At 40.6% G+C, this 27,324-nt stretch overlaps 1 protein-coding gene across 2 annotated transcripts in view; it reads left to right on the forward strand.

Annotated features, from left to right (window-relative positions):
- Positions 1–14,706, forward strand: part of EPHA3 (EPH receptor A3) — a 230,746-nt gene extending 216,040 nt beyond the window's left edge. For both annotated transcript variants that reach the window (XM_065853481.2, XM_065853471.2), the window contains exons 16-17: positions 9,353–9,508; positions 10,948–14,706. In XM_065853481.2, the coding sequence (XP_065709553.1) occupies positions 9,353–9,508; positions 10,948–11,053 (262 nt within the window). In that variant the 3' untranslated portion in view covers positions 11,054–14,706. The remainder of the gene's footprint in view (positions 1–9,352; positions 9,509–10,947) is intronic.
- The last annotated feature ends 12,618 nt before the right edge of the window (positions 14,707–27,324 follow it).

Below are 27,324 nucleotides of genomic sequence, written 5' to 3' on the forward strand. Positions count from 1 at the left end.
GTGACTAAGGGAACTTAGTCTTCATGAACCTGCTATAAAACAGGAATAGCCAAATTAATCCATAGCTTCTGCCAAGAAAAAGCATTTGAAAAAAAAAAAAAAAGAATAAAAAGTTTCTAATTCCAACCCATGATTTTTAGAAATTCTGAATTTCTGCCATGTCTGTGATTGATTTCAAAATTGAGAAGGAATTCACACACAAAAACAGCCTGCTTCTGTATTTGCTTTTGTTTCCAGATAAAATTTTGGTAAACTGAAAGTTCACATCAAGCATTGCTGGTGTTGTTTCTTTATACAAGCACATATTTAGGAGACTATTGCAAAAAAGGGGAGAAAACCATCTCAGAATTCAGGATATTTCTTTATTAGTGGTGTGTAACCATTTTGTTTTGTGTTTATAGCTGTATTAATAGCTATATCTAAATACAAGAATTGCAAGAGATGGTCTAATATATCACATGCAGAAAATAAAAAGCTGACAATCTTCCTTTTAAAAAGATCATTATTTTACAAGTTACTTAGAGTTAGCGGCTGACAATTTTGTTAGTTTCTTTAGTTCTTCACAGAAAATTATACTTTGCATTGCAAATTGAGAGGAGGCTCTCAGAGGAAGGAGATTTTAATGAGACATTTATCATTCAGTAGCTTTATTGTCAGTTCATATCTAGCCCAAGCATCTAAGATGGGAAGTCATTATCATGTCTTACTGCTTACAGAATGTTGTATAAAACTATCTGGTGATTTTTGTCCACTTACTAATAAGATGCCAATAGTTTGCTTTGAAACGCATCTGTGAAACAGTTTTCAATTTGGAAATACAGCTATCAAATATTTTGCAAAATCAGTTGATCTTTGTTTTATTTTGGAAAATGTCAAAATCTCATCCATTTCAAAGGCAGCTGGCTTGTTGGACTTTTTAAATAATTGTTTTCTTTAGCTAACTTATCTGTCTCTCTGAAAATTTAAATTACCTTCCTCACAGGAGGATTAATTAGCAAGTTTGCCCCAAATCTTTGAAGATGAAGGTGTTACTTACAGGCTAACCAGCAGTCATTAATAGGATTCAGCATCTGTTTCTTCTGGCGTGGAGCTACCTTTGGTATGAAATACGTGGAAAAGAGTAAGCTTGTTCAGCAAAGGTAGTAAATTGCATTAAAGTCCTTTGATTTTGTAGACAGAGGCAAGACACAAGGCTGGCTCTCTTGCACTTTGTGGGCTCCTCTCTCTGCTCTCCAAGCAGTCCCTGTGGTATCAGCCATGCAACCTCCTTTCTGGTCAGTCCTTGGGTTTGAGATACTTTCGAAGGATTGAAAAGCAGAATCTGTGTTCTCACATGTAGAGGCTTCTGAAACAGAGGGGTTTTTTTGTAATTTCAAGTAGTCATTTTAGTCCACTAGTCTGCTCTAGATGACATAAATGTTACGTGTTGCAAAATATGAGAAGTTATGTCTGCCTTTTATTTGCAGTTTATTAAAGGATTTCTGAATAGATATACAAAGTGAAAAGCTAATTTTAAATATGGAATTCAAATCATATTTTTAAAGCAATAATGCTGCTTAACAAAATAAAAATACATTTACAACTATATTTTTGCTAATTTCAAAATGAGAACCATTATGTGTGTTAACTATACACCTTTTACGTGTGTTGAACTTAAATAAAATGGAAAACCAAATTTCTGTTTTCCATTAAGGTACCTCATCAAGCTCGGTCAAGTTATTTTTGATTTACAACAATGGATACGCACTGTTCTTTGTGTTTATGGATGACAATTAAGGTACATGGATAAAACCTCATAAGATTTTATTGAAGGCTCCAGAACTGAAGTTTACAAAATGTGTAGCTGCCTCCCTGAAACTCCACTCAGAGGCTTGAGACTGTGTATCCCATACTATTATACAAATTTTACATCTTCCATTAATTTCCAGGTTCCAATTTAGTGATGAGGAAACAGCATGCCTGACTATGAGATTTAAAAAAAAAAAAATGTTTCATCTGTAAACAGTTATGTGATTATTTATTTATCCTCAAATACATCTTTTTGGTACTTTATGATAACTGTATTACCAAAAAGCAAAAAAGGCATTATTTCTGGATTGTGCTGCAGCATTGGAGGTAGATTTGGTTTCAGCTTTCTTTTATCTGCTAGAAGTTCTCAATTTAAATACAAATTCTGCTGGTGTTGTTATATCTATGGCTAGAAAAACCAAGAAAGACACTTATTTTCTGAAAAAGCATAGTTGAAATTCTTTTAATATATAGTCCAGGAAATTTAGGGGGTCAGGGTGAGTTAGTTTTCCTGATGAAATTAAAGTGTTCAAAATTTGTGAGAAAAATTCCTCATACATTCTTTCATGTATTAGCAGGTTGTTTACAACCCAGTCCTGATTTTCTTTAATTTGATGTGCTGTTTGAATTATTCACAGGAGTAATTTCCTCAAGCAGTTTTTGGGCTACCTGTTATTTGCAAGTAGTTGATTGCAAGTGTTCACTGCTGAACATGTGCTTTGTTGTCTGTCTTTGCAACACTCTCAGTGGTGTCAAGCATAATGTTTGCTCTCAAACGTCCAGAGGCATCATTTGCAATTTAAAATTTGAAGCTGGCTCCTCACAAAGTTTGTTTGTACTTAATATCGGAGATGATTCAGTGGAAACTGTCTAGTACACTAGCTTAGTAGGATATTTGGGAAAATTAAATTCAGTAGGAGCAGCGAACAGGTCAAATAAAAAATTCAGGCTGCTCCATTATGCAGCATAATTCAAACTCTGTTTTTACAGTAATATTTGCTGCAAAACGACTACTTTATTTGTGTTGGCTGAACATTTTGTTGAAAGTTCCATTTTTTTGCCATTCATACCAGAAGGTTTCAGATGCTTGACACATATTGCTGACCTGCTGTAATATTGCTTGTTTGCTTCTCCTTGGTAGGAACTTTCAGGCTGGAGGGCTGAAGGAAAGAGTTTCAGTTTTATTTCAAGTGTTTCAGAGAGCCACACTTTGTGGTTGTCAAGGCATTGACAACAGGGTCCTGATTTGGCCAAATGCTGCATAATGCAAGCCTACATGTGAATTTTTAGCTCCGTTCAAAACCCAGCAACAATATAATCTGTATCCTGAAATAGACTGCTTGCCCTGAAAGAATTCAGGCAATGTAAACCTACAACGCTTGCTTTCTTTCTGAAGTCTGTTAAACATAAAATAGTGAATTTATGGAGGGGGGTGAAACTTAACTACAAATCATGCAGAAAAATGGAAGGTTACAGTAAATTATACTCCTTGGTGCCTAATCATAGTTTAGATTGTGCAGGGAATGCAGGAGCTAGACTGAGATTTTGAGGAAGTTCAGTGAGTTTGCATGCTGGAGACAGAAAAGCCCTATTTTCACCTGATTTTTCCAGCAGCTATTAATACCATGCCTGGGGCAGACACAAATCAACCATTGTTCTTCCAAAGTTCAAAGTTGTTGGGGTTCACTGTTAACAAAGACAGTAAAACATCTATTTGCACTTTCGCACCTCTAATTTGACTCTGTTGGTGAAACTCGGACAAGAATTCACAGCACCACAGAGTTGGGAACTGTATAAATAGCAATGCAGCCCAACCAGTGAGTGCCCTGACAGCGTTTGCTGTTTACTGTGAGTTCCAGGGGATTTTCTTCTGCTGTTCTCAGCTCAGTGTGCCGGGTTTACGACATGAAGCCCTTGTTAGCATTAATGGTGATTCTGCGCTCGAAATGCTGGAAAAAGAAACTGCACCGAGCTGTTGCCTCGTGCAGCGAATGCCCTAGTCAAAGTCTGTAGAAAATAACAGCGCAGCCAAATGTGAGATATAAGGGCAAGTCGTACACAGCAAATGGGAGATGCAAAGAGCTAGAAAAGCATTGTAACAGTTCTCTAAGGCATTTTTCTCTCCCTCTTGTAAAGAGCCTATAGACTGTCCTAATGATAATGACTGGTAGTGATGAAGGGTCTTGCCTCTGGGCCAGCTATGAATCCCGGGAAATGGCCAAGTGACCTTACTTCTGCAGCTTAAAAGCACAGCTTAAGCTACATTCTGAGAGAAAGAAAACCATTATCAGCACAGTGCTGGTATTTTTTGCATTCAGTGGTTGTGGCGGTGGCAGGAAGTAAATTGAGGAACATTGATACACCCAGGCATATAATTTCTACCCCACCAGGATAGTGAAAATATATAAGCCCCTCGAAAAGCATGTTCTGAGGGGCAGGTAAAGAATTAGGGAAGACTGGAGGACTGACCTGTTGGGCAGTTGAAATTTTATTTGATCATTATCCTAGGAGAGGCTGTGGGAAGTTTTTTGTCAACAGACAATATGGAGCTAGAAAATAAGAAGTCCCGAGTGACATTTAGAGAGATGCATCATTTTGTAGCAGGCCATCAGCCTCACCTGTGTTCTTTTCTCTGTTGTTTATTCATATTGCACCCCACCCCCTCCCCACCCCCATTGCTCCATCTCTCTTCTGGCTTCAAAGAGTAGTCACAACCCGCTTACTTTGAGAGTGTGCAAGCGTAATATAAAGCTCCTCAGGAAAAGCAAATGTGCCACCCTAAGTGAATTGATTTTAGGGACTAAGTTACAAATTTTGCTAAGGATACCTTAAAAATGGGCAAGAAGAAGTGGAACTCCAATTCTTATCTTTAAACTCCACTTCTCCTCAGCATGTCATTTATTTACTGGTCTCCTGTTGATACACATGTATACTTTTGATTTTGCTTGCTAGAAAAGATAAAACTAAAATTTGCTTTCTATGCCAACTATTTTTTTTTCCTTGAAATAGGAGATATCCTTCTTGTTAGACCTGAATGCTGTGCCATAGTAATAAAGCACATTGGATTTGTGTTCAAGCCAGGTCTGGCTCCCTCCTAGGGAGCAATTTCACTTTACAAAATCAGCTTATAATCACCTAAAATTTGCCACAGGAAATTACTTTATGTTTTTTAAAATGCTTTATCCTTTAAAAGAAACTGACTGTGGAAGGGGAAGTCCAGATTTAAAAACTGGAGGTTGGTTGTGTTGTTTGGAGGAAGGGATGGAAAGAGAGAGGCTACTGCAATACGAAGTCTGGGATTGCATGCGCACAGCTCCTCTGTGTGTTCACATAATACCACACTTCATGCAGAAGAAGTGGCAGGACATTTTCCTTTTGTCTCAGTTCCTGGATTTTACAAGTTAACGTATCCCTTTCTCACTAGGCAGCGGACGATGAGAGACGAGATTTCCATGCCATATTGGGAAGGGTTCTAATGATGTTTTCTGTGGTCTTTGCTGTTACTATGTGGTGCAGCAAAACTTTCTCTGTGTTGTGACAAAAAGCAGTGCTAATGATAACAAACTGTAGTTCTCCCTGCTACTGTGGGTGACTCAGAGGTTCATTCCAACTGATAATGTAATGGGCACATCCAGAGAAATCTTTCAGCAACAGGGCATTTTGTAACTGGCATCTCGCTGTTAAATTTGTCTCTCTAACCTGAGCCTTCCTGATGATTTTTCAGGGCACCGCAGGTCAGCAAATACAACTCCATAGATAGGCACACAGTCAGGATGAAGAGGGTAGAAAGTCTTTCCACGACTGTTGAAAGATAACACAGTGGGGTACATCATAGCTGGTCAAAGCAACAAAATAAAAAGAGTTCAACAAAAAGAAAAAAAGAAAAGAGAAAAACAGGAGAGGAGAGAAGAAAAGACAGAGGGAAATGTTCTATTTCACTTCCCCTGAGCAAACATGTAATTTCCATGATTTCTTTTTAATGACTCTCTTCTGAAACTAGTAGGTACTGATTTATGAAAAGCTGTAAAAGATCAGGTGGAACCCTGCAGGATGTCGTTTACAGCTGCACGGATTGCAACCCATCTAATTTGTCTAGTAAAGTGTGAGCTCATGGCGCACATCACCCTGACCATAAATTTCATGGTCAGACCTTCTGTCTAGGGGCTGGGTCAGGGGGAAAAAAACTGCCAATGTGTGCAGATGCTCTGAAAGCCCAGCTTTCCCTTGGTGCGAGTGAGGAGACATCACAGACTCTTCGCAGTGAGACAAATTCCTGTTCATTGATAAACTGTCCAGATGTCCTCTCTGAGGAGGAAAGTAACTAATTTTTGTTTGCAATCCTACAAGGAGAAAAATGATACTTTACAGTGCTGGTTATCCTGAGGTCACTTGCATTAAAATTAGGTCATATTTTTTGTCCTGATGATACTTTGATCCAAGTAATAAACATAAAAGCTCTTTTGGGCCACTCTAATTCCTAATCCTAGAAACCTGTTCTATTTCAATGTGTTTATACTTTCATTAGTGATTCTTGAGTCAGGCCTTGTTTTATTTGATTTAAGTTGAAAAGACATACTAGACTGGGAGAAAAAAAATCTCCATGCTTTATCACTAAGATCACTTCATAAATACTCTTAATAAATGTCTTGGGATTCCAGACACTATATCCAGAAAACTATAAATAAAAAGCATTGTCTCTTCATGGGACAAACAGTAGTCAGGGAGATGCAGGCTGTACAGCTACTGAATAAAAGTATTTTGGGCATGTTTATCTAACCTGAGCCCTTAACTGGAGGGTGTTTAAAACTGTATATCATATACATGCCGAAGATCTGGTTTTTAGCATCAGAACAGCAACTTGAATTTTGTTTGTGTCTGTGCTGCCATGCCATACTTTCCATTCTTTACTGTTTTGGGGCCAGAGCACGTTTCTGGTGTCTTCTGTTGCTTTCCTTTCTATTTGTGGTTGTTCCCAGGATATGAGGTTTATAGTTGGTGTCAGTGATCATGGTCATTTGTAGCAGCTCTTTGTCCTGGCTGAGCTCTGGAGGGAAGGTAGTCAGGCAAAAGGTCAGGAACATTTTTTCCTCTGAGACCTGGTGAAAACTGATGGTGAATCTACAGTGGTGTTATGTCCATTCGTGGTTTTTGTAGTTAAGATTTTTCAAGCATCTAATGAGCTCTTTAATTATGGCCTGAAATCTCAGAAGGGAAGAAGATATTAAAATAATTTTTTGAGCCTGAAAGAAATCAGTTGATTGATAACAATTGGCAAAACATCAGAAGTAAAAGGTGCTGTTTAATATGTAGAAAATACCTAGAGTTATTGTTTCACAAAGCTATATTGTTCTTTTCTTCGAAGGTAAAAGGTAAAATTCTTGGTGTAACCGATGTGATATCTCCTGATTCCAGTGCAAACCAGATGTACTGCAGGGGTATGCTATTGAAGTGCTGCTAATCCTGTTGAAACTTAATAAAGACTTGTATTAAGATTGAGAAGTTTTGTTTGGATTTTTAGCCTGCTTATGATCCTAAATTCACTGGTATTTAAGCACTTCTTTCACCTTGGAGCCTTTATAAATTTTCCCTTTATGTTTTTTCCAGTGCTTAAAGATGGCTTGGGCTTGGGGTGAAGAGGGTGTTTTACAGTCTAGATCCTGTAATCTACCTGTAACACTGCTTAATCACTACCTTTAAATCACAGTGTTAGTTTAATCACTTCTTATTTTCACTTCTTTCCAGTGACAGCAGTCACTTCAGATGGATTTAGCTGTAGTAGTTGGACTCTTGTGCAGGTGATGTTTCACTAGAGCCATGGGGAAAATAATTATGAGGCAGAAAATAGACTGTAAAGTTGCAGTGCTAACTGCTTTGAACATCCTCTGGTTCAGTCTCCTGTGCTTGTGAGTAGCACCATGGTAGCAGCACAGCCAAGCACAGGTACTTTACTTAAAATAGAGCACATATGTTTCTGAATGGGGGCTAAAAAGCTGTCTAGTATAGGTGTAGGTTTGTCAGCATAGAGGAAAATGCAGAAGTAGAGTTGATGTCTCTAATAACATCTGACTCGTTAAGGAAGTCATTATTGTGCTAATGAGCACCAAGAGAGAAAGGTAATTAGAATTAGTAAGACGTCTTGTCAGTAGAAAGAAATTACTGGTTGTCTTGCTCTTCAGGGGCTTCTCACACCACTCTGCAAAGATATCAAGTCAGTGAGAATGGACAGCTGAGAATAAGGTTCCCTCTCTGAGAGCTGGGGGGCTGCTCCAAGCTGTTTGCCTGGAAGACCTCTTTCAGAGAGGACAGACCTCCTGCCTGGAAACGGTGTGTCTCTCCGTGGACTGCAGCAGTAGTTTAGAAAACTAGCTGGGCCTATTGGTATTTTCAGATGGCTAAAATGAGGTGTGGGAGAGCCTACCACTAGTGACTTTATGGGGAAGAGCTGTCATTTGTTTTTAGCCTCAGTGCCCACAAATAAGAAGTCACAGTATGCTCACAAAACTGTGAAAACAATAGTCATCTTACAAGGCAGAACTAAATTTCTGGATCAATATGGGAGGTGCCACTTCTGCCATCTGCAATATGCAAAGTGCAGGGTTAGCTGCAGTATATTCCTTCTTAATTAGAAAGTTATATATTTAATCATTATTTTGAGAAGAATGTTTTTCCTCAATAACTTCTAGGTAGACTTACGCAGATGTAAAAAGGTTTAAAGAGGCAAAGCATGGGCAATTGTTCGATTCATTGAGTTGGTTTATTTGTTACTTTTTTTCATTCTTGTCTAAGTAGAGAACTTGTATGCAAGTCATGTCAGTTCAGCACCCTTCATGAGCATGAAAGACAGGAGATGATTCACTTCTCACTTCTAATTTATTTGTATGAGGTCCTTCTGGAAGTGTCGGTCTCAGAGAGAGCATCAATTTTAAACTGGACATGGCAATTGCATGTTAAATCCGGCTAAGTGTATTTAATAACAAACTTCCTCATTTCTGCTTCTGTGCACTGCAGAATGCAAGTCTCATGCAGATACATTTAATTCATTTAACATTTGATTTTTAGACTTGATACAATTTTTTTAAAGCCACTAGTGTCTTATTATTTGTGCTTCTAACTTAATAGCAGCATTTAGGATTTGTCAGTGGGCTACAATACCCTGAACATTTGAGATGTGCAAATTCTACCAACATGGTCAGCTTGGAGTCTAGAGTGTGCAGTTTGTGAGTTGTTTGGGACTAAGTGAAACAGAAGACTATCATCTAAATTAGGCTTGTCTTTGCTAATGCTTCACAAATTAAATTGTAATGTAACAATACACTTAATGAATTGGTGATGCTTCAGTGATTTAAGTGTGGGCCTGAGAAGCCAGAGCTCTTAAGCAAGATGATTACGTGGCTTTCATCAGAGCTGCCAGCCTGAGTGCATGTGGTGGCCTCAGTAGCAGACAACTTCCACAGTCAAATAGAAAAGTTGCATCTCTTGCCAGTGCCGGTGTTAACTTTAGACACAAAATAAGTCCTTATGTATCCCTGCTACCTAAATGTCGTCACATTCTTTTTTGTTTCAGGCCATCAAATCTTCTCCTGGACCAAAGTAACATTGACATTTCAGCCTTCCGCACGACAGGTGATTGGCTTAATGGTTTTCGGACAGGACAATGCAAAGAGGTTTTCACGGGTGTGGAGTACAGTTCCTGTGACACAATAGCCAAGATTTCCACAGAGTAAGTTTGACTTGACTTCAGCTCTTCATTGTTGGTTATGGCTGGAGGTAGAAGTAAACAAAAACATGAGTAGCATTTTTATATGGAATTTCCAGGTTTTAGCTAAAATATTCTTACATTTACAGGGACAAATGTAAATTATTGTTGTAGTTGCAGTACACATGAAGGAAACTTAGATGCTCTGGTTATTGTATGAAGGCCAGAGTTCCACAGCTTTTTCTCATTGATGCTGAGGAAATTCCAGTTTCGTCTGATACAGTAGCATCCTGCATCATCTGGTACACCAGCATCCCTTTCACTCACAGCTTAGGAGTTTCCCTATTGATTCTTTATATACTGCCTTTTTACGGGTGTTTTTCCACAGTTGGCACATGTCAATCTGTTCCTTTATTGTCCATCCCATATTCTATCAAACCAGGTGAGACAGAGCAAACCCTTTGTAGCTGCTTTCCTCCTACACACTAATAATTATTCAGGGGCTGAACTCCCTCCTGCCTCCAGTTTTGACATTTAAACATTATCAACTTGGAAGTTGACAGCTTGCAAGTTTGTTACATTCAAATGCAGTACGTCTTTGTTCTTTAGATGAGGAAGAGTAGAATAATGTTTCCTCTGCACCTGAAAAGGCATCAAGTGCCGTTATGAAGTTGATGCCAAAGGAAATCTTGACTCACTGTTGCACTAGCTGGAGACAGGACAACTTATGAAGGAGTAAGCAGCAGCTGTGGTATGGACAATTAAACACATCAGTGCTGTTAGTTAGTGTATTATTGCAACTATAAAAAGGCTGCTAATGGCTTTTTATAACAATTACCCTTTGGGGACAGTGCAGAAATCCTCTAGGAATGCCCAATTTCCTGTGAGCCACTGGTTAATTAGCCTTTCACAAGTGTTAAACCACTTCTGTGTTGCGCAAGAAACGGAGACAGAACGGCCTGGAGAAATGAGAGGTGAAAAACAGGGTAGAAGCTGGAAGCTTGGCCACGGAACCATCAATCTCAGTGCTGATACCAGAGTTAAGATGACCATTCAGAGGGCTCAGCATGTGAAAGCGAGATGTCAGCACTGCTCAGCAAAAGCGACCAGGCTGACAGGGGGATGGAGGTGGTAGAGAGGCCCAGAAGTGATCCCCATGCCTCTAAATCCCGGTGCACGTACCAGCAGAGAACACTGTTTCATTGTCTTTTCTTCCAGGTAAGCAAACACAACAAGGCAAAAGGAGTTTTCGCTCTTTTTTGGCAGCCTCCTGCTATTTTCATACAACGGTTCTCAGTATTTTTTGTACCTGGTCTTGCGTTTCAGCAATATCACCATATCTGGAGGCTCTTCCAGTGCAACAATATAAGATCAGCAAGTTGATTGCTATTTGCTCACATCAGCGCTAGGAAGCACAGTGACACTATGTTCACTCACCCGGTGTATCTCCTCTTTTTTTTCAGTGATGTGAAGAAAGTCGGCGTTACAGTTGTGGGGCCTCAAAAGAAGATTGTTAGCAGCATCAAAGCTCTAGAAACTCAAACAAAGAACAGCCCTGTTCCTGTGTAAGTTGCCAAAATGATGTTGCTTGGGAGAGAAAAAAAAAGTTGCATCGAATGGCAAAAATGATGGCTGATAAACGGCAGAATTTAAAGGAGTTCTTTGCAACAGCTTTGGAAACTTAATGGTTGAAATTTCAAACCCACTAAGACACTCAGATATTGAGTATAAATGCCTTAAAAATAGGAGTGAACTTGTTTTCTATCTGTTAATCCTAAAGGGTGGGTGCTCTTGACTGACTGTTAATGCAGATAGTAAATTAAAAAAAAGTAAAAAATCTTTCCAAGTAAAAATCAGTGATACTAAAACCTAGAGCCATTTGAACATTAAGTGACTGAATGACATGAAAAACACATGGACGTGAAAGCTGTGTATTTGATCTATACAGCAAACAAGAAGACAGACTTTCGGTATTTTTATACAGAAGAGATCTGTAACAGGTATTTTATTTCTTTAAAAGTAAGGAAAATAGAGGACTGTACCTCACAACCTGTGTGGCCATATTTACTTATAATGTCATTGTAACATGCTATTTCAACTTCAGAAAGGAACACAGAAATAAAGTTTGTAGTGACTTTGAGTTAGTTGACAAAAGATTTTTGCCATTATGTTAGCTTCCCTAATTGTGTTCATTTAAATAGAAACAAGTCTTAAATTTTAAAAGACTTATTTATTTTTTTTCATTATTGTTTATATTTATGCTTAAATACCTTAACCTGGCTGTATTATTGCCAAGTGCCAAATGTTATCAAAACTTCATTGGTTCAACCTGAGAAATTGTCTGAGGGTTAGTTACTAGACTATTTTATACTCATAACATCATATATGAAATAAAAAAGGGAAGAAAGATGGTCTTTTTTCCAGCTCTGACACTTGACAAAGCATCTGGACTTGTTGAGATTCCTTCCATTTGCTATGAGTGGCATTTTAACCCTGGCTTGAGTTTTGGCAGAGTTTGGTGCCTATCAGTCTCTAGATGGTATCTGTCCCGGTGAAGTACATCTCATTTATTTCCCAAAGGCCTGCTTTCCTGTCAAAGTAAGGACCCCTATTCTCATGTGGTGTTTAGGTGTCAGATTTGCTTAGCAAACATTAGAAAGAGTCAGGGTTGCATCCTGCATTAACTGAGGATGCTCTTTGAGTTCATGGGGGAGTGGTCCATTTCTGGTTCCCACCTCGCAGGCTCTGCTCCTGACGCTGGGAACTGGGAGGTGTACTGCCATGGGGACAGCCACTGGTAGTTATGCTGAGATGGTGACTTGCAGCCAAGCATAAGTGGATAGTTTAGGAGGATGACTTAAGCATGTGAAATGAGACTTTGATATGTAATTTTACCTAAGTCTGAGCTAGAAGACATCTGTCCAGGGGCTGCCGTCCTGCAGGGGCCTTGCTTTTAGGCACAGGTTCCTTATGCACCTGTTCCTTGAAAGAAAGGAGAAAGAAGCCTATCTATAGGAGAGCATTCACATTTCCTGGTGGAAAAAGGATCCTGGAAGATGAGATTTGAGAGTCCTTCCCACTTCAGCATCTTCCCAATAGTGAGTTCTTAACCTATTGCTCCGAAACATGTCGGTCCTGGTTCTGAGCAGGCTCAACCCTTTGCTCTGAAAATGCATCATCTAAATCACAGTGAGGAACTTCTTGTGCTATGTAGTGATGAGCTTCTGAATGCTCTAGATGTGATGGCAGGCACACAGACATTGGAGCAGTTTCCACTAGCACTCAGAGCCCAATTCCCAACCTGCTGTGGCGGAATCTAAACCTGTCTCTGGTGAATAACAGTGAGTCCCTGAAAGTCCAAGATTTGATGGGAGGCAGATGTCATGCCGCCTTTCACTGTGTGTGCAAAAGCAGGTAACTAGTCATGCTTTCTTGTAATGGTTTGGTTTTTGAAGCTCTGTGTAGCACAAGGCACATAAGTAAGGGAAGAATCAGTTCCTAGGATTTATGTGACTGAATCAGCTTTTAAATTTTTCTTCATGGGCCCAAGACTTATAAAATGTAGAGATGAAACATTTATCACACATTGCTAAATAGAAGCAGAATTAGAGACTTCTTCATGAGTGCTGGCAGTGAGCATGCAGTGAAGGACTGGATTTGAAATACAGTCACAGGATAATAATTAGTAATATTTTCTGGAAGAAAAATGCATGGGCTTCAAAGTAAGTTGAAATTAAAAAAAAAATAAGAAAAGCTGAAGAAAATGAAAATAAAGCACTTAAGGTGTAAAGAACACTTCTTATCTGCCACAATCTATCGTGAAATGCAGCATGCTGAATAGAACAGCTGTATTTTCAGTTGCTTAGTTCGTTCAGAATCTTTATTTTCTTCAGTTTCAGGTTCCTCTAAATCAGATACTGTTCTTGAATTTAAGTCACTAAAATCCATCTGCAGACACTGTCTGTGTGGGGACAGCTTTTTATAAATATTCCTCTTGACATTTCTCTTCAGCTTCATTCTGCCACTGGAGAGTGGGGGGTGAGAAGGCTGGGGTGAGGGGAAGACATCTCTGAAATGCTTCTGAAAACACAGAACCACTTAGAATTTTAGATGACGATGAAAAGCTTTGCACCAACCACCCTCATTTTTCTCTTAGTATCATGTCATGTTCCTTGCCCACTGTTTGAGCATGCTCAGCATAAAAGATTAAATCTCACTGATGCTTGGGGAAAAAAAGAAACTCAATTTTGCTTTTCTTTTCTATTAGGAGTAGAGAGTTTTAAAATACATTCAGTTTTCTCTCCTGTCAAAAGTTGATTTGTACTGTAAGTGGCCTCTGTTGCAAGCATCCTATACTCCCTGTCCCCCTGTACATATGTATGCATAGCAGTGTACAATTCTTCATTATGGAGTAGAGATACTAGAATTTGTGTGGCCATCTTCCTGTACAGGACTTGCATAGGTTGTCGACATCAAGCAAATTGCAAATACTCATAAAATGACATGCCATATTATTGGTTTTGTATCTTTAAATATAGTTTCCATTTTATTTATTTCTGTTAACATATCTAGTTTTGTGCTGTTACTTAGCATTCAATAAGCAATGTATAGATGTGATTTGATTGGCAATATGTATTTACTTTACTTGTATTTCAAAGCATTACTTACTCATTTAGATTATATATTGTGCAATTGTAGATGGCCTCTTACTAATGTAAAATGATTTGTAGTGGAAACATTTATATTTTTATAATAAACATAATGAAAGTATTTTTTACATACTGGAATACTGAGGTGATTGCTTGGAGGACAAAGTAAATTTATTTCATTAGAGAAGTGTGATAAAATTGTAATTAAATATGGATAAATTCTGAGTGTTAAAGCATGGGTTCAGAGTGAAAGCTAGATATTACCTATATTATCTATTAAAAGAAACCGGTAGTGCAGGTTGTAACTAGACAGACCAGCATTTGTGCTAAACTGACTTACATCAGTCAAAGACTTTACTTTCTCCATGGATACAGGAAAAAATTGTCTACTATAGTCTGCCTATGGGATATTGAAACAGCTGACATTTATTTTAGTTGTGTCAAGTACTTCCAAACTTTTGCTTTTTTTCCTCCCTTGCCAGTGGACCTCTTTTCATCTTATTACTATGTTGAATTCAGTAAAAGATGTACTTTTCAACACAATAAAAATTCCCACCACTTACTGTAATTTAACCCCATGATAATTTCTTGCCTCTGAGTATATGTATTAGATAGTATTTTGCTACTGTTTCATTACGTCCCTACCAAGTTGTTTCTGTATGCTTCACTGAATTATGGTGTCTTTGAAAATGCCAACATACAACTCAACTTTCCATCTCAGGAATTACCTTCCTAGAAAAAACAGGGGTGGTTTAAATGTTCACTAGTTACTTTTGAGGACTAAAGATATGGAATCTTTCTGTACAATGAATGATTTTGCATGCTTTTGTATATTACTGTGCTTACTGGTGCAAAATAATGGATGATATACCTGTCCTGGAGTCTGTAAGTTGATAAACGTTATGGACGTGGATGTAGCATATATATATATATATATATATATATTTGGTATTTTGTCTTGGTATCTTCAATAGAAAGAGGAATCACTGAAAAGAGCTACCCAGAATTGGATTTATCCACTTTTTCTTCATAACATCAATATGCCTTATGTTGTGCTGCAGTGGGTATGGTGTCATTTTAGCTTCTATTGGGTGGGTTTTGATGCTATACTTGAACAGCAGGAAAGCACCTCTGTTGGTCGAATCTATGCAGTGTGCAAACTATTTACATTGTGAGTAGGTTTCACTTCAGCAGTTGTGTTACTCTGACGCGCATCTGTCCCTTCAGCCTTACTGGTACATTGTATTTGCTTTATATCCCAAAGAGAGATTAATGCTTTTGTAACTATTGTGTTTGTTGTAAAAGGGTATAAATACCTACAGCCAGTTCTGGAACGGCAGTAGAACACATTCACATGAAGAACAGCAGAACAAGCAAATGCCTTGCAGCCCGCCACTATGTCTCCATTCAGATCTCAAGGGATAAATTGCTGATAATTAGTTCCACAAATTTGGATATGCCTATTTTTCAGTGATGTCCAAGTGACATTTTTCCACTTTGCATCCCTGCTTAAGGACGATACCCAGACCTAGATATCTATACCAATAAAAGCCTAAGCTGTGCCAAGGGGAATCAGACAATTACTTATGCTGTCTCACATGTGCCACTGCTGTTAATTCAGACAAGTATCCATACTATTGACTTCCCTTTATTTTCTGAGCATCTATAATTCCTCAGATAATTTCCAAACCATCACTACTGGGTCATTAATTCCCCATCTATGTGCATGCACTCAGTTCCTTTTTCAGTCCTCAGTCCAATTCTTCACCTGTTTCTTGATGAATTTTGCTTTCCCAATTTAAAAATATTTCTCCTATAAATATTTCTTTCAGCCATGATTCATTCACATGTATAAACATGCACATACCCATTATACTGGTTACTAATGCAAATGATGAACAGCATAAAACATGAAGGACAACCTTCTCTTGACTGCTTTGTTGTGCTTTTCAGATGGCCAGAGAATCTCTGACAAATGAAGAGTACTCAGTACACAAGATTTTTCAGCTCATTCTGCTTTCACATTAAAATTATTTCATAATAGCCCATATTTCCCTAGTTAGCTCATAAGAATGTCATATGGGACAGCACCAGAAGTCTTACTAAAGACAAGATAAATCACATCTACTAGTTTCCAGATTATCCTGTCACAGAAATAAACTAGACTGGTTTGACGTGATTTGTTTATTCTTGACAAATCCTAATTGGTTTCTTAAGACCCTGTAATCCTCCAGCTGCTTAGAAATGTATTGTGTGATATATATATATATACATATATATATATTTATATTTCTGTGTATTTGAGGTTAGCATACCTAGTCCATAATTGCCTAGCTACGCTTTTCTCCCTTTTTTAAAGGTCAGGATGATCTTTGCTCTTCTCCAGTTGCCTGGACTTCATGACTTTTCCAGGAAAATAGCCAGTGGCTCTCCCTTGGTGCAGTCCCTTAAGCTGCAATAGTAAATAACAGACTCTGCAAACCTGAATGTGTTGATCACTTGTTCTGATTTCCAGTATTCCTAATGGTACAATAAAAATATAATACATATGGGCAAATGTTTTTACTGCATGCCCAGTTTTTCAGTATATGTCCTGAATTTTTGCAAGCAAGCAACAGCTAAGAGTCACCATTAAAGAAGCATGGAGTAACATCTGTTTGGTTAGCAAATTTCATTTTTTGCTTTTAATTAGATTGAAGAACTGTGGTTCATCGCTACTGTATGACTTTGAAGCTGTATGAGAAGGTCAAGTATCCTACAAAGGTAGTTGAGTTTCACTGTCTGGGATCATTGGAAATCTTTTAATTCACTCTGCTGCTATCTATGCAAGGGGGAAAATATGCATTATCTCCACTGCTCTTCCATCCAGTTTATCCTAATATTATTAGAAAGCTCGATTTTTAAATCTCTTCAGTAAAGTAAGCCACTTGAGTTTACCCACCATGGATTTGTAATTAATACTGAGTTTAGTTTCCAACCTTTTCAAAGGTTTATGTTTGCAAGAGAGTGTGAAATAACCAGAGCTTTATATTCTTAATATTTGGGGATTTAGAGAAGCAGATGTTGAGTTTGTATCTGAACTGATTTATTGCTAAGCCATGATATGTAGCAGAAATTTCAATTTCAGCAACAATAGAGCATGTCTGGGTGTAAAGCAACAGATATGAGGTCTCAGGCACCCACAGATATCACCATCCTGTGTGTGTAAGGTGCTTGTGAGTCACTACTCTAATAAATATTACATATCCTTCCGAGAAGAAACTGTGCTGTAGCTATATATTGAAGCTGCTTCTACATTGGCAGAGTACCTGTCACTCCATGTTGCGGAGCAGCCGGGTGTGCCATGAAGGCATCGCCTCTTCAATGCCTCAGCCAAAGCAGTATCTGCCTTAGGTGGATCATGGCCCTCACCCCAAAATGCTGCACAAGCCCCAGTCTAACCCTCCCCACTTGAAAACCAAATGTTTAGTCTTGCTGTATTCACAGGAACACAGAGGATAACATTTAATTTTAAGGTACCAAACTGAAATGAAGCCAGAAAAAAAAAAATGCTAAAAACTACTTGTTTGAATGAAAAACAAAATGGAAGTTTAGCAGCTTCAAGCCATAGTCTGACCAGGGATTCAAATAAGCATCTCTGAGACTAATTTTCCTGTCATCCCCTTCTCCCCACACAGCAGAAATGAGCCCTTGGAGGTAGTTTACAGCTTGAAGCATTTTATTTTCACAGGGTGGTTCACTCTTTTCACTTTCATTACTCTCAGAGCTCCCATCTTCCCTTATGCAGTTCAACAGGCCCCAAAATCAGGGTCAAATCATGAAATTTTTGTGTCTCAAAGCACCCCTTCCTCCTGCAGACTTTCCTTGTTACCCACCATCCCCTACCATGCCCATCAAGCATCATCCTGAGCCTCTCCTCCCTGGGCTGGTGACAGGGGGTCCCATCTACTATCGTTTGTAGCCCAACCTACTGGTGAACCGAAAAGTTAGGATGAGAGATGACTAAAGCAATATTTCAAAAGTTGCTCTATTAGTTGCTTGCCTTGGTGCACTTTCCATTTCTGATCTCTTGGCATACAAGTTTAACTTTGTGGAGTCCTGCTAGACTGATTTTTTTTTTCCCCATAAATCAGGTTCAGTGTAGACATTTTCTCCCCCTTAGGATTTAAAGTGGTGGAATAATAATTATAGCTACAGAACACTTTATTTTATTTGTTTGTTTGTTTGTTTTATTACAGGTTATGTGTAAAGCAAACAAAAAAAAATTAAAAAAAAGAAAATACAGCACCCAAAATCCACCCTAAAATCCAGGTTACTGAGAGGGGTAGTACCTCTCAGGCTCATCTTTTGGACATTAAATAGTTATCGCCCTCACAGACTGGTAAAGTGTTCTCTCCATCTTTGGTATCTGGGTGGCTTTTTGCACAGCTAGCTGGATCCATGCTAGTGGTTTTGGTCACTGCTAAAACATGCAGCTTTCCCTCAGGCTGCTTGTCAGCTAATCAACAGTAATGATTCCCTGCTTTTAGTATGCCCCTTTAAAGTTGCATCACCTCTTATTATTTTACTATTTGTAATCTCTTTCCTTCACTCTCATAAAGTTTTTGTTTGGGGCTTTACTGGTGGACTAATCCACAATTCCCAGTTGTATATACTTCTTTAAAAAAAAAAAGTTATGCCTCATTAACTGAGTTAATACTTGCCTAATTGTAATAGCAATGCAATAAAATTCAATCCCTACAACAATGTGATACTGTAACTTCCTTTACTATAACTGATGGAGCACTGGGCTACCTGCCAAGGAAGTCAAATGGAAATAGGAAACAATATGAACAAATAAAATATCTTTCTGAGGTTTAGATATAGATGTTTTCTCAGGGTTTTTTGGGTGGTTGTTTTGTTGTTATTGTTTTTGGGGGGTTGTCTGGGGTTTTTTAATCTTCTGTCATTACTTGATTCATTTTTCTTTCTCTCTGTTCCCAGCTTTCATTCTGTCATTATGTATGTGGGGCATGAGAAAGAATTGTCCCACAGAGAAATATTTTTTCTGCTGCTTTTTACCTCTTCCTCGTATGTAAGCTGTCCCCTTCATGTAAGATAAGCAAGTAAAAAAAAATAAACACAACACAAAACCAAAACAAAACCAAAAAAACCCACACCAAACCACAACAACAACAAAAACCCACAAACAAACAAAAAGATCAAAACCACCAAAAATGCCTATGTGAACACCTACCACCATGGACTAGATGAAGAACTGTAACTAAGCCAAAGAAATAGATTCCTTCAAACATATACAAAATTATATAAAATCACATAGAGAAATCAGATCGAAGCAAACCTCTGTCCCTGGCACCAGCTAACAGAGTTTTGTAAATTTCCTGGTGCTTATGCTCCAAGCAGGCCAGGTAAGTGGTCCCATCCTCAAACAGGAGAAAACACTCTGAAGCACAGGGCTGAAGAAATCAGAGATGTTTGTTAAGTCTTCACAGCCAAAACTAGAGTGTGTTCTTTCTTTTTTCTCCTGTGGTTTCTGTTTGCTGTATCCTCTGCTGAACAAGTACCATAGCTGTCTAAGCTATGCATTTGTACTGAGAAAAGATATTTAACAGCACCCACATGCTGCCTGGGTCCTCTATGGTAACACTGCTGAAGATAAAATTGCCTCGTCCTAGATGATGACCTAGGTCTACCTTTTACAGACCAGGCTCTGTTATCTCAGCTGTTCTTTTTTTCAACATAAAACATAGGAACATTATGGATACAAGTAGCTGTGTGGCTTATTCTCTTTAGCTGCCACAATACCTAGTGCTGTCTGATTTTTAAGCACTCTCAGTCTGAAGTGCATCTTAGGCAAAGCTGCAAAAAACTGACCATATGTATCTAGTCTGGTTTTGACTATGGGAAGCACAACACCAAAAGCACAACAGCTTTACATCCTCCCCCTTTTGACTGGTATCTGTTAGGTTCCCTTGTAGAGGAACCTTTCTACCAGTATTCCATCCTTGGCCCAAATATTTAAGTTTAGTATAGACACTCTCTAGCTGGGACAGCTCACATGGCTGGAATGTGGTCATGGATGGCTATGTCCTTCTCAGGAAACACAGGCTAGCCAGGCGTGGTGGTGGAGTTGCTCTTTACATGAGAGAACAACTACAATGAATTGAGTACTGTGCAGGGGCGGATGAGGAACGAGTTGAGAGTCTGTGGGTGAGAATAAAGGCACAGGCTGGCAGCAATGGTACTGTTGTGGGTGTCTGTTACTGGCCACCAGATCAGGGTGAGAAAGTTGATGAGGCCTTCTACAGGCAGTTGAGAGCAGCCTCACAGTCACAGGACCTGGTTGTCATGGGGGATTTTAACTACCCTGATGTTTGCTGGAAGGGCTCCTCAGCCAGCCTGCCACAGTCCAGGAGGTTCCTCCAGTGCATTGATGTAACTTCCTGATGCAAATGGTGGATGGGCCAACTAAAAGAGGAGCACTGCTGGACCTCATCCTCACTAACAACGAGGGTCTGGTTGAAGCAATAAAGGTTGAGGGCTGGCTTGGCTGCAGCAACCGTAAGATGGTGAGGTTCAGGATCTCATGTGGCAGGAACAGAATAGCAAGCAGAATCACAACCCTGGACTTCAGCAGGGCAAACTTTGGCCTTTTCAAACAATTGCTAGGGGAAATCCTGTGGGACAGGGTACTCGAAGGTGATGGGGCCCAAGATAGTTGGTTAGCATTCAGGGACTGCTTCTACCAAGCTCAAGATCAGAGCATCCCGACACATAGGAAGTCAAGGAAGGGAGCCAGCATACCTGCATGTTTAAACAGGGAACTGCTGGGTAAACTCAAGTGGAAGAGGAGAGTTTACAGATCAAGGAAGGAAGGGCTGGCCACTTGGGAAGAATATAAGGCTGCTGTCAAAGGGTGTAGGGAGGCAACTAGGAAAACTAAGGTCTCCTTAGAATTAAACCTGGTGAGAGGGGTCAAGGACAACAGAAAGAGCTTCTTCAAATACGTGGCAGATAAAACCAACACTAGAGGCAATGTAGGCCCACTGATGAATGGGGTGGGTGCCCTGGTGACAGAAGATACAGAGAAGGCAGAGTTACTGAACGCCTTCTTTGTCTCTGTCTACTCTGCCAGAGGCTGTCCTGGGGAGCCCCGTACCCCTGAGGCCTCGGAAAAAGGCAGGACAATGGAGGAGTTTGCCTTAGTTGATGAGGACTGGGTTAGGGAGCAATTAAACAATCTGGACATCCACAAATCACAGTATCACAGTATCACAGTATCACAGTATGTTTGGGATTGGAAGGGACCTCAAAAGATCATCTAGTCCAATCCCCTCACTGGAGCAGGAACATCTAGATGAGGTTACACAGCAATGTGTCCAGGCAGCTTTTGAATGTCTCCAGAGTAGGAGACTCCACAACCTCCCTGGGCAGCCTGTTCCAGTGTTCTGTCACCATCACTAAGAAGTTTCTTCTCAAATTTAAGTGGAACCTCCTGTATGCCAGTTTGTATCCATTACCCCTTGTCTTATCATTGGTTGCCACCGAGAAGAGCCTGGCTCGATCCTCGTGACACTCACCCTTTACATATTTATAAACATTAATGAGGTCAGCTCTCAATCTCTTCTTCTCCAAGTTAAAGAGACCCAGCTCCCACAGTCTTTCCTCACATGGGAGGTGCTCCACTCCCTCCATCATCTTTGTGCTTCTCTGATGGACTCTCTCCAGCAGTTTCCCTGTCCTTCTTGAACTGAGGGGCCCAGAACTGGACACAATATTCCAGGTGTGGTCTCACCAGGATGGAGTAGAGAGGAAGGAGAACCTCTCTTGATCTACTAACCACCCCCCTTGTAATCCACCCCAGGATGCCATTGGCCTTCCTGGCCACAAGGGCACAGTGCTGGCTCATGGTCATCCTGCTGTCCACCAGGACCCCCAGGTCCCTTTCCCCTACACTGCTCTCTAATATGTAATTTCCCAACCTATACTGGAACCCAGGGTTGTTCCTCCGCAGATGCAGGACTCTACACTTTCCATTGTTAAATTTCATCAGGTTATTCCTCGCCAAACTCTCCAGCTTGTCCAGGTCTCACTGGATGGTAGCACAGCTTTCTGGCGTGTCAGCCACTCCTCCCAGTTTGGTGTCATCAGCGAACTTGCTAATAGTACACTCAATTCCCTTGTCTAAATTGTTAATGAATATATTGAATAATATTGGCCCCAGTAGTGACCCCTGAGGCACTCCACTAGATACTGGCCTCCAACTAGACTCTGCACCATTGATTACCACGCTCTGGCTTCTCTCCTTAACCCAGTTTGCAACCCACCTCACTACTCTAGACCACACCTCCTCAACTTAGCTGTGAGGATGCTGTGAGGGACTGTGTCAAAGGCTTTACTGAAGTCAAGGTAGACCACATCCACCGCTCTGCCATCATCCATCCACCTTGTTACATTCTCATAAAAGGCTATGAGGTTGGTCAAGCATGACTTACCCTTGGTAAAGCCATGCTCACTGCCCCTAATAACCCTCTTATCCTCGATATGCCTTGAGATGGCACCAAGGACAAGCTGTTCCATTACTTTCCCAGGGACAGCAGTGAGGCTGACCGGTCTATAACTACCCGGGTCCTCCTTCTTGCCCTTTTTGAAGACTGGAGTGACATTTGCTTTCCTCCAATCCTCGGGCACCTCTACCATTTCATAAGACTTGGCAAAGATGATGGAGAGTGGTCTAGCAATGACTTCAGCCAGCTCCCTCAGCACCCACGGATGCATCCCATCTGGACCCATGGATTTATGGATGTCCAGGCTATTTAATTGATCCCTAACCCAGTCCTCATCAACTAAAGCAAACTCCTCCATTGACCCGGCTTCATCTGGGGTCTCAGGGGTACAGGGCTCCTCAGGACAGTCTCCAGCAGAGTAGACAGAGACAAAGAAGGCATTCAGTAATTCTGCCTTCTCTGTATCTTCTGCCACCAGAGCACCCACCCCGTTCATCAGTGGGCCTACATTGCCTCTGGTATTAGTTTTATCTGCTATGTATTTGAAAAAGTTCTTCTTGCTGTCCTTGACCCCTCTCGCCAGCTGTAATTCTAAGAAGGCCTTGGCTATCCCAGCTGCCTTCCTACATCCTCTAACAGCAGCCTTATATTCCTCCCAAGTGGCCAGACCCTGCTTCCATGACCTGTAAACACTCCTCTTCTGCTTGAGCATACCCAACAGATCCCTGTTTAACCACGACGGTCTCCTGGCTCCCTTCCTTGACTTCCTACGTGTGGGGATGCTCTGATCCTGAGCGTGGAAGAAGCAATCTCTGAATGCAATCCAGCTATCTTGGGCCCCTCTTCCTTCAAGCAGTCTTGCCCATGGGATTTCCCCTAGCAATTGTTTGAAAAGGCCGAAGTTAGCCCTGCTAAAGTCCAGGGTTGCAATTCTACTTGCTATTCTGTTCCTGCCACACAAGATGCTGAACTCCACCATCTCATGGCCACTGCAACCCAGGCAGCCCTCAACCTTTACTGCTTCAACCAGACCCTCCTTGTTAGTGAGGATGAGATTCATGGGTCCTCATGGGATGCAGCCACGGGTGCTGAGGGAGCTGGCTGAGGTCATTGCTAGACCGCTCTCCATCATCTTTGCCAAGTCTTGGGAGATGGGAGAGGTGCCTGAGGACTGGAGGAAAGCAAATGTCACTCCAGTCTTCAAAAAGGGCAAGAAGGAGGACCCGGGTAATTATAGACCGGTCAGCCTCACCTCCATCCCTGGAAAGGTGATGGAACAACTTATCCTTGGTGCCATCTCAAGGTATATTAAGGGTAAGATTAGGAGTAGTCAACATGGCTTCACCAAGGGGAAATCATGCTTCATCAACCTTGTAGCCTTTTATGAGGACATAATGAGGTGGATGAATGATGGAAAAGCAGTGGATGTGGTCTATCTTGATTTTAGTAAAGCATTTGACACAATCTCCCACAGCATCCTTGCACCTGAACTGAGGAAGTGTGGTCTGGACGATCGGGTATTGAGGTGGACCATGAACTGGCTGAAGGAAAGAAGTCAGAGAGTTGTGGTCAATGGGACATAGTTTAGTTGGAAGCCTGTATCTAGTGTAGTGCCTCAATGGCTGGTACTGGGACTGGTAGTACTCAACATATTCATCAATGACTTGGATGAGGGAATAGAGTGCACTATCAGCAAGTTTGCTGATGACACCAAACTGGGAGGAGTGGCTGACACGCCAGAAGGCTGTGCTACCATCCAGTGAGACCTGGACAGGCTGCAGAGTTGGGCGGGGAAAAATTTAGCGAAATATAACAACAGAAAGTGTAGAGTCTTGCATCTGGGGAGGAACAACCATGGGTTCCAGTATAAGTTGGGGAATGACCTATTAGAGAGCAGCATAGGAGAAAGGGACCTGGGGGTCCTGGTGGACAGCAGGATGACCATGAGCCAGCACTGTGCCCTTGTGACCAAGAAGGCCAATGGCATCCTGGGGTGTATTACAAGGGGGGTGGTTAGTAGATCAAGAGAGGTTCTCCTTCCTCTCTACTCCATCCTGGTGAGACCACGCCTGGAATATTGTGTCCAGTTCTGGGCCCCTCAGTTCAAGAAGGACAGGGAAACTGCTGGAGAGAGTCCATCAGAGAGGCACAAAGATGATGGAGGGAGTGGAGCACCTCCCATGTGAGGAAAGACTGTGGGAGCTGGGTCTCTTTAACTTGGAGAAGAAGAGATTGAGAGCTGACCTCATTAATGTTTATAAATATGTAAAGGGTGAGTGTCACGAGGATCGAGCCAGGCTCTTCTCGGTGGCAACCAATGATAAGACAAGGGGTAATGGATACAAACTGGCATACAGGAGGTTCCACTTAAATTTGAGAAGAAACTTCTTCTTAGTGATGGTGACAGAGCACTGGAACAGGCTGCACAGGGGAGTTGTGGAGTCTCCTACTCTGGAGACATTCAAAAGCCACCTGGACACATTGCTGTGTAACCTCATCTAGGTGTTCCTGCTCCAGTGAGGGAATTGGACTAGATGATCTTTTGAGCTCCCTTCCAATCCCAAATATTCTGTGATTCTGTGATTCTGTGATTATATGGCCTCCTAATGAGATTGTATAAGGACGTTGGCTATAGTCTTTAGTTGCAAAGTGCCTGCTAGTGGAGCACTAAAATTGCAGTTGAAATACTTCGCTACCCTCAAAACAAAGAATTCCTTGGTTGTAGTACATACTGCACCACAAGAAGGGATGCTGTTCAAAACAAAACAGAACAAACGTTTCCCGTATTGTGAGAAACTAGTGGAAAAGTCAGCTTGAAATATTTTCTTTCTGAACTTACTGAAGCAATCTGAAATTCAGATCAGTTGCTTTCTTAGTCCATGTCCTTGGTGTCCTTGGTGTCCTTGGTGTCCTTGGTGTCCTTGGCACAGAGCCAAATGAGTCAATGGCCAAAAATGTCTTAGCAGCTTGCCCAAAAGGAAACTTTCAAAACCAACTGATTACCTGTATGCTATCAACTTATCAACAGATATGACTTATTTCTTCAAGTAACTGTTCTTGCCACTCTGTAAACCATGTTGAGTTTGCTATGATCAGTCTGTCCATGTGCAAATGGTCTGAGTTAGTGTGATACTGAAACGATTATTTCTTATGTATTTATTCAATTAAAAAAATGGCATGAGCTTGGATCACCAGACATATGAAATGCACTTAATGTTTTAGGCTAAATGTTAGCTCTGTATCTTGAGGGAGACATAGCCACTACCATACTGAGAAAAACTTTATCTTCCAGTACAAAAGAATCTGAAAAAGCTCAGGAGAGTTGTCAGAAATTTCACCTACAGCGTGTGAAGAACTGATTAATTTTCCAATGGGAGGGTGAGGAAAATAAAGACCTGGTTGAGTACCTGAAATACCAAGCTCAGTAAAATCAGAGACTGAAGTAGAGGCTCAGGGGAAGAATTCCTGTTTCCTTCATTTAGCCTGAGCTGAGTGTGGACACAGGGCTAAAGTTACCGCTCTCTCCAGAGATGCTGTTCAGGGTCTTGCATGTGGAACAGGAACGGTGCGTTATAAATCTCCTTGCTGAGCATAAGATTGTAAGATTCTTGGAAGAAAAATATATCAGCTCTTGTGTCATCTAGGGGTTGCAGCATTTCCACCTTTCAATAATTGCCTAGCACTTTGCATTTGTGAGAAAGCAGAATGAAATGTCTTAAAAGTGGGTTCTGCATATTGTAAAAGTCCAAGTGCAACTTGTAGAAACACCCATGAGACATATTGCTGCCATTATGAGCTTAGAGTAATGTGCACATATTTTTCTTTTTAGACCATGTACACTTTAACCAACCCTCAGAGCTAAAAAAAAGAAAGGCAGGGAAAGTCCTGTTAAATGTGGAGAATTTTTTTTTCTGTTTTGATCTTACTGAGTCAGACACACCAATGTGTGTCATGACTTTGGCTCAGCTGAAGGTGAGGACTCCTGTTGGCTGGTGGTGCATTCCAGCCACCATGTTCATGGCATCATGTACCACAGTGCCACAGCCTCCAGGGATCTGTCTAAAAGCCATGGTTTCACTGTTGTGGCTGGGATTTCCAAGTAGCAGTGAGGGATGGGGCTTCATTCAGGCTGAAACCTTGGGAGTCCAGCGTCAGGACTCCCTGTTTACCAGCACATGGCAGAACAACTCACCAGTCCTCCATGGGGAGCAGTCAGTTTTGGCAAGGCAAAGTAATGAACCATGGTAGAGTTCTTTATTAAGGAAAATGAGAATCATTTGAATCTCATGAAATTTAATTCTCTGTGTACACTGATTGTTGTGCCTCAGCAATAGAGGAGAGCCAAGGTAGCGTGGATTTTGTTAAACACCTCAGTAGCTTTGGTTCTTGTTGGTTTTGTCATTGCACTTGGGAAGATCTAGGGCCTACTTTGTAACTAAATAACTGGAAACTTTCTTCCTTCGGTTCAAACTTCTTAACATGCCTTAAGTCAGCTTTATACTGAGGGTGGGAATTATTAAATCACACCAAACAGAAAAACAAATACAATGATGGGTGTAGTGGTTGAATAATTCAGTTGTTTTCATTTGGACACAAGCTATGCTTCAAAATCATCAGGAAAAGCAGTTATGAAGTCACTGAAATCTTTTAAGAAAGTGATACACTGGGATCTCACAGAAATCAT

The sequence above is a fragment of the Patagioenas fasciata genome, chromosome 1 (assembly GCF_037038585.1).
Source record: "Patagioenas fasciata isolate bPatFas1 chromosome 1, bPatFas1.hap1, whole genome shotgun sequence".
Lineage (NCBI taxonomy): Eukaryota > Metazoa > Chordata > Aves > Columbiformes > Columbidae > Patagioenas > Patagioenas fasciata.